Source organism: Eurypyga helias, unplaced genomic scaffold, assembly GCF_000690775.1.
Source record: "Eurypyga helias isolate BGI_N326 unplaced genomic scaffold, ASM69077v1 scaffold4139, whole genome shotgun sequence".
Taxonomy (NCBI): Eukaryota; Metazoa; Chordata; class Aves; order Eurypygiformes; family Eurypygidae; genus Eurypyga; species Eurypyga helias.
This window is the reverse complement of record NW_010273800.1, coordinates 127,026-134,910: the sequence shown is the minus strand read 5'-3', so window position 1 is coordinate 134,910 and position 7,885 is coordinate 127,026. Positions and strand designations below refer to the sequence as shown.

General features: G+C 49.5%; 1 protein-coding gene across 1 annotated transcript; it reads right to left on the bottom strand.

Annotated features, from left to right (window-relative positions):
* Positions 1–735: 735 nt before the first annotated feature.
* LOC104515579 (tripartite motif-containing protein 16-like protein) lies at positions 736–5,867 on the bottom strand. The gene is given in 3 exon segments (XM_010159602.1): positions 736–833; positions 836–1,182; positions 5,476–5,867. Coding segments are annotated over 3 exon segments (837 nt in total).
* Between the last annotated feature and the right edge of the window lie 2,018 nt (positions 5,868–7,885).

Genomic DNA, 7,885 nt, shown 5'->3' with positions numbered 1-7,885 from the left:
CTGCCTTCCCCGCATCACCCTCTGCGCTCCCACGCTCCGGCAGCCTCTGCTCCCCCCGGCGCCCCACCAGCGCTTCCCAGTCACCTTTGGAGAAAGAAGGAAGGAAGTTTGGGGCTGCTCTGCACACCCTGGAAGGACTCTCGCCTGCTCCAGCCTCGGTCATGGCTCCTTGTTCTCGGTGCAGACCTGGGGTGGGAGGACCGGGGGACCTCTCACCGCCCCACTGTGCCCTGATCCCAACTGAGAACTGAGCTGGGGGCTGAGAGCGCTGACCCAGGCACAGCAGGGAAAAGGGCAGCACAACCCTGGTCTGCCTGGCTTCTGTCTGCTCGCTGACACCAGCATGGGGACACCAACATGGCAGGGCAGTGACACACCACCATCCTTGGTGCAGCAAAAAAAAAGGCTCTAACGCATACTAAACAGCATATTAATGGCTATGCTACTGGGAGCAATCTGCACTGACCCCTGGACAAGCAACTGCCTGAACTCACAAGTCCTGTGCACCTCTAAATATGGGATGCTCAGAACCACATTTGGTTGCAAGAGTCTTTATTGAAACAGCTCTCCCTGCTTCCCCCAGCTACCTGCAGCAGAAGTATTGGCATCACACGATAACCAAGCACTGGCCAGTTCTGATTCAGATACTTTCAAGGGAGAAACTCCCCAGAGGAATGCAAGGAGGCTGGGATCTTCTCAGCATCTTCCCCAGCCACGTTATCCTGACAGTTCTTTTCAAAGCCAAAAGTCAGGGTAGAAAGGCTCAGCAAAATCATACGCAAACTGGTGCATCAAGTTCATGTCATCATAGGTGACCCTGTAAAAGGACAAGGTCCTGCTGGAGTAGTTTGGTAAACCCCTATCCTACCAAACATGGCTGTTTTGAGGGGCATCTCCACATCACTGTGCCATGAAGAACATCCTCTCTCATTCTGCAGAATGCTCCAGGAGAAGTTGTTCCCTTAGGTGCAGCTGTTGCTTTCCAAACCTGTTTGGTCAGTGCTTCTGTAAGTCAAGCCAAACTCAAGATAAGCTCCAGATATCTCACCCTTGAAAAAGCAGTGGCTAAAGTACAAACTCTTGTCAGACAGCACTTGATGCCAGTGTTCAAATCTTCCAGGATGTTATGGGTACGGCTGTTCCCAGGGACCAGTGCTGGTCAATTTTTGGTTTTCTCCAGCTCTACATCACATGCTAAGGGAAACAGAAAAATAGAAAAGCGTGGGTTTGAAACATAAGAGAAACCTTTTTTGCTCTAATGGTGGTTAAATATTGGAAAAGGTTACAAGAGAGGTTTTGGAGTCTCCATCCTTGCAGATACCCAAACCCAAACACAGCCCTGAGCAGCCTGCCCCAGTCGATCCTTCCCTGAGCAGGCGAGCTGAACTCGAGAACTCCAGCTAACTCGAGACTGCTGTGCTAACCACAGTGATTCTGTGAAATGGTTAACAGGACCCATCCAGAGCATTCTCCACCCTGGCTACCCAACATAGGAGCTTTGTATTTAAAGTCTACACATAACCACAAGAGCACCTTCTGTGACTGATGGAAGCTGCGGTCATGCTATGTTTCAGCCATGCACAATAAAAACTAATTAACATGTGAAAAATCAAAGACAAACTGTGCAAGACACTCAAGAAAATTAATCTGAATTGATTTTTCAAGTGGATTAAGATAAGCCATGTTAAACTTCTTGGAACCGCTTCTACCAGAATTTAAATGGCCATGACTCAGCTCAGTTCTCCTTAAATGAATGAAAGTAAACTGAATTCCTTGTAAGTGTCTCCTACCAAGAACTTTAATCCATAAACCTTTACCTAATCTGGATTTTCTTTCCTAAGTGTCCTTATGAGTCTAAGCCAGTCCCTGAGGCTCTCTCTGCTGTAGTGGAAGGAGACAGGTACCTCCAGAGCCTGCTGCTCCGCCGCTGACAGAGGTGTGTGTCCAAGACAGGTGAGATGGATTTCAATCAGTCTCCAGAAATCTCTTGCCAACCTCCACATCCTCCTAAAAGGCAGGTCACTGTTAAAACCACTGCTCCGCACAGCACCCCCTGCTACCTCCAACCCACGGCCACGTATGTCGATGGGGGACAGCGATCAGAAAGGACTCCCCAGCCGGGATCTGAAGTGGTTTGTGCAGAGCTGGGCAGAAGCAAGGGCTGCGTGTCCCACACTGATCAGATATGCTCTCATGCCGCCTAGAGGCATTCCAGCTGTTTTACAGAGCTGCCTTGGCCGCTGTTTCTGTGAGAAATAATCCCTGCCTGAAAACAGGAGACAGGGCAGTTCAGCACCCCAAATGCACTGCAGCATCTGTGCTTGAGCCCCCATCTCTGCTGACATTCAGGGTACAAAGTGCTTTTTGGGATTGACCCCACTCAGCTCAAGCCCTTTTCATCGCAGCTGCTACCTGGTATCTTTTCCTTTGCTGAGGAAACTGGGCAGATATGTATAAACCGGTGGGATTTATGAGGCTCAGCCACATTACCTTGAGTGGGTACAAACTCAAGACAGCTTGTATCTTGCTGCTCCTGGGAATTCTACGGGGGACTTAAAAGCAGCAGGGATAGGGATGCCGATAAAGCTCAGGCTTTCCACATCCTAAATCATTATCATCTGACTGCTGCTGTTTATCATTTTAAAGAAAGACCAAGACAAAGCTAAAGGGGGGAGGCAGAAACCCCTGGTCTTTCTTGCCCTCTGCTCTAGGGTGGTGTAGGAGTGAGACCCAGCACCCCTCCTGGTCTGGGGAATTCCTCCCCTCTCCCTTTGATCATCCTGTAACCCGCTAATGCCTCATCACAACCTGTCACTAAAGCCAGGCAAGGAACAGCACTGTCAGCTCTGAAAACATCTTGTAATCACCACCATTTTCCAATTCCCTGTCAAGATGAGACATGAAATTATTCACCAGAAGATAAAGCAGAGTTAGCTCCCGGCCTGACCCCAGTCTCGGGGGACTTACCAGGACGGTGGGTTCATGCATCTCGTCTTGAGTGAGATGAGCAGGAGTTTGGTCTCTGTTCCTCACACCATGAGTTCACGCCCTTTTTATCTGGCTGTTTCTCATTCTCTCTAGGTCTGACAAGAATGTCCCTCCTGGCTTTGAAACCTGTTCTTAAGGGAATTTTTATCAGGACCTCTGAAAAAGTTCCAGTTTCAGTAAATGAAAAAAATTCAGGAAGTTCCTGGCCTGATGTGCTTGCTGTCACAGCAGCCAGTGTAACGTTGCAAGTCCGAAGCGATGATCTTATCACAGAGACAGGGCAGTATGGTGGGCTTTAGCCTGGCTCACGTGCAACTTTTCGGGCCTTTGCTTTTTCCACTTGGTGACAGCACAGAGCTGTTTATGAGCAAGCACATGCCCTCAAGTGCAGCTTTGATAAGTACAAGCAGATGTCAGGCTCCATGGTGACCTACCTGACTGGAGACAGTTTGTCCTTCAGCCCGATGTAAACCCTGGAACTCTTCCTGAATTCACAGCACTCCTATCCACAAAATAAACAAAAAGATTCCCTTGTTTTAGACTGTGGTACAGGGCCTCTTGCAGGTGGGTATGGCACCCTGCTGTGGGCAGCAGGCACTGCTCCCTGGACACCCCATCCCTCCAGCCACTGCCATAGGAGACACCTCAAACTACCCTACCTTTAAAAAGAGGCACTTCTTTGTGTGAGCAGGCATCTTCTCCGGTCTGAGCTTATTCTCCTCAATCAAGCCTTGCTTGTGCTCTGAGCAGATCTTTGTACCCCGAATATCAGCAGCGATGGGGGCTCAAGCATGGATGCTGCAGTGCATTTGGGGTACTGAACTGACCTGTCTCCTGTTTTCAGGTAGGAATTATTTCTTATAGAAACAGTGGGCAGAATGTGTAGACGTGGCGCTTGAGATGGTCTGGTGGGTATGGTAGTGTTGGGCTGATGGTTGGACTAGATGATCTTATAGGTCTTTTCCAACTTTAGTGAACCTGTTCTTCTGTGATTCCTAAAGCCCAAAGCACCAAGGGATCGGTGTTTGGGAGTAACCCCATGAACTGTGCATTACAGAGGCACTTGAAAGCCAAATCAACACATAGTATGAGCCCAGGGAGCCCAGGGAGCCTTGGCTTTCTAAGTCATGGTATAGCCTGTCACGCTGGCTTCATCCCTCAGATGTCAGTCAAAATGGTAAATTTTAGACCAATTCATTCTTAGCTCACTTGGCTTTAACACAGATTGAACTGCAAGAAACCATCCAGTCAATCCCCTGCTACAGGCTTCTCCCGAAAACACATCCTAATCTAAAATCTGCCTCACCACAGACTAAGCCCTGTTCTCATCCTCCACCAGGATCTGTGTGTGGGTCTCTGCTGGTGCCCCCCAGGAGCCAATTGACAGAAATTGGGCAGAATTGTGATGATCATAGTTTTATGGACAGCTCTGTTCTGCCTTATCGTGATAGACTGTGTGTTCTTCTATAGTCTGAGAATTGCTTTCTCAAGAGACTTTGGCTTCCAGTCATACTCCAGGTGGGTCTGAGGAAGTTTGTCCTGTGAACAAACCAGAGAGCCGTCACTGACCCAACCCTCTCTGGGGCCAGAAGACCAAGGAGAGGAAACTCTCTGAGCCCTGTGGCAGGTGTTGGATGCCCAGAGCTGGAGTGGAGTCCTCTCCAGCAAAAAGGACGGTGTCACCATCCAACTTGGATGACTGCACCTTTTTAACAAAACCAGAAGACATCACCTATATTGTCCAGCTTTGCCTTCTTCCCTCAAAGCTTAAGAAAGCTCTCTACCAGCAGCAGGAAATAAAGCGTTTGTTAATAAATGAAGGCAGGCAATGTGCCCTTGGGAATGCAATCCTGCCATCCATGATTTTAAAAGGTGCTGGAAGAGGAGTATAAAACAGCCACCCCATCGAAGCTCTCACCTGGAGGGAGGGATTCAAATACACTTTCCAGCCTGAAACTGGGGAGGGATGGAAGAAAAGCTACCAAACAGTCAGGGAACCCAGGGAACCAGTGTGTGGTCCAGCCCTGCCAGATGCTCTAGGGCATCTCGGGCCAGGTACTTGAATCTGGGCTAGAGGGATGCCTGCCAAAGCAAGGCCACTGAGGTCTCTGAAGACCTGGACTCACACCTCAGGCCGTTTGACGCTCACATGTCAGCAGAGCTTTTCAGGTAGCCAGGGCAGCAGGCACAGCACAGGATGCCCTTTGCACAGCACTGGCCACAACATCTGCTAAATGCACAGCACCAGATGTTTGATTAAAATTTCCACACCCACACTGGTGGCAACCACTTGTTTCAGAATTGGAGCCCCCACCCCTCCCAGGGGGAGAAAGTAAATCCAGAGAAAGGACAAAGCAAGTAATTTGTCAAACCTCAGTCTTTCCCACTTACTTGCTTCTTGGGTTAAACCTAAAACCATTTACTCTTCACTTACCTGGGCTGTTCACTCACGACCATGGGTCTGGTTATAGAGGTAAGTGCTCTAACCTGCAGATCAACGTCTCAGTGTCCTCAGAGGGGCTGCACGTCCAGCGGCTCAGCAGCTGGCTGCTCCCCAGGGCAGCCTGGTGGTACGCTGGGCAGGTGAGGCAGGATGTCACCACCAGCTTCTCCTCCACCACCACCTCCTCCACCACCAAGCAGCAGTCACAGTAAATATCATCCTTTTTGCTCTCCTGAGCACTGGCTGCTTCCTTGGAGTCATTCAAAACCAGCGTGTTCAGGGCAAATCTGGGTGCACCATCTGCTTCACCTTCCCCACTGACAATGTCCTTTGGGCCAGCTTTGTCCCCAGGGAAGGTGCTGCCCTCACTGGCCCCCACTGCAGGGATGGGACCTTCATGCCCCACGTTTGGGGGCGGCTCTCCTGGGAGAGGCATTCTGTAACCTCTTCCCAGAGCCTGGCAAGCGGTGCTGTAATCCTGGAGGCCAGGAAGGAAAGCAGAGCCACACCTGAGCTCCTTCCACCAACGCTGCAGCTTAACTCTGTCCTCGCCACGGCACAGCAGCTCTGCGAGGAATCTGCTTGCTCAGCCTCATCTGCCCCCCACACCATCTCAGCCTTCCCACTTCCACCTCCATCACTCTCTGTGCTTCTCCCTGCAGCGTCTGGGGCATTTTTCTCCTTCTTTAACCTCATACGGAGAGTAGGAAACATGAGGGAATGATTTCTGAAAAAGTACCAAAATGGGAAAAAATAACTGCCCTTTCCTATTGTTTTTTGCTGACATGATGTTTGGCAAAAGTTCATTTTGGAAAAAGTTCAGTTTTCAAGCAGTTTTTAAGCAAAGTTCATTCCAGCTTTGCAAAAAAGCAAGTGTAGCAGTCTTAGTTTTCACCCATGACCCAGAGCAGCGCTCGCGGATGGGGCCGATCGAACACCCTGATGTGCTCTGCCCCCAACAGCCCTGTGCCTGGGGTACAGCCTCAGCAAAGTCTGAGGAAGAAGGTGAGATTTGGATTAATACCTACACCTTTTTTTGATTTTGTAAACTTAGGCTGGTTGTAACTGAAAGCAAGAAAAAGGCTTCCACTACAGAAATAAATTTGGTCCCACTCAGAGGATGTTTTCCTGCATAAATTGGGGGAAAAAAATCTCGTGTTTTTACAGCCAAGTCCTTCTGTTGCCCAGAGTGCCCCAACGTGATCCCACACAGTGATGCTTTTTGTTTCCTATCCCATGCTCAAATCAACCCGTCCTGAGCAGGGACTTGATACCCAACCAAATATCTCCCGCAGTCATTTCTTCTCTCAGAAAGCCAAAGTCAAGCAAAACAGGTTCTTCTGCAAGCTCATGAAGCTGGGAAAGAGAAAAACATGTTGATAAGCATCTCCGATGGCTTCAGGATAAATTTATATCTGATCTTTTCCCTAAGACAAAATATTTTGCTTATTTTCTCCTCTGCAATTGTACATTAAAATGAAAGTTAATGACATGAGGATTAAATACCCTCAGGATGGGGAAATAAACCTTGACTTCTGGCAAGATTTGAGAGGTATTTTACAAAATAAAGTCATGTGAACAGCGGTGTAAATGGTTCAGTGTGAGATTTCCCACAGCCCTTTTTATCTTAAAGCACATTTTACGTGCAAGGACAGAGGAGCACTTGCCTGTCTCCATCCTGTGATGTGACATGACAGAGCCCTGAAGCCACCAGATGCCCCATAGCAGCGTTAGGAGGATTTACTGTGACTGGGCTGGAACGAGGGACTGTCCCTCTCCCGCAGGGTAGGAGTGGGTGCCCCCGCAGGGTGCCGGCGTGCCCAGCCCCAGGGCACCTTTGCCTGCGGATGCTGTGATCTGTGCCAGCAACCACAGGGTCAAGACCATTCAGGACACAGGGCAGGTCTGAGTTGTGGTCCCCTCTGTCCTCAAAGGTGTCCACACACCTTTGGGGTGTGCAGAGCTTCCCCACCTCATCCCACAGCAACAGCCTGAGTGGGTCATTTTGGGTGCTCAGGACCAGCCCGTTGAATGCTGGAGGAGTGATAAAGAGGTACCAGCCCTCCATGCCAAAAGGTGCGTCCTATCACAAGGTAGGAGAAACACAATGAAATGAAAAGAATTACCAAGAGGGGAAATGTACAGGGGGCAATGCTAAGACTAGTCAGTGTTACCTGTCACCTCCAGAGGTTACCACTGTGGCCCCCCAGGAGCCTCCTCCAGCTCATGGGTTCAGTGCAGCATCGGGAGAAGGAGCCACGGTTGCCAACCCCCTCCGTGGGGCACCATCAGCACCCTGCAGCTCCCAACACTTGTGTATCAAGGAAGATGGCAAGAACACTAAGAACATTAATAAGCATTATTCACTGGCAGACATTAGAAATTACTTATTTTGACAGGAGTACCCACTGACCTGAGATAACGTTTGGAGACAAGACCATAGGTTCAAATTAG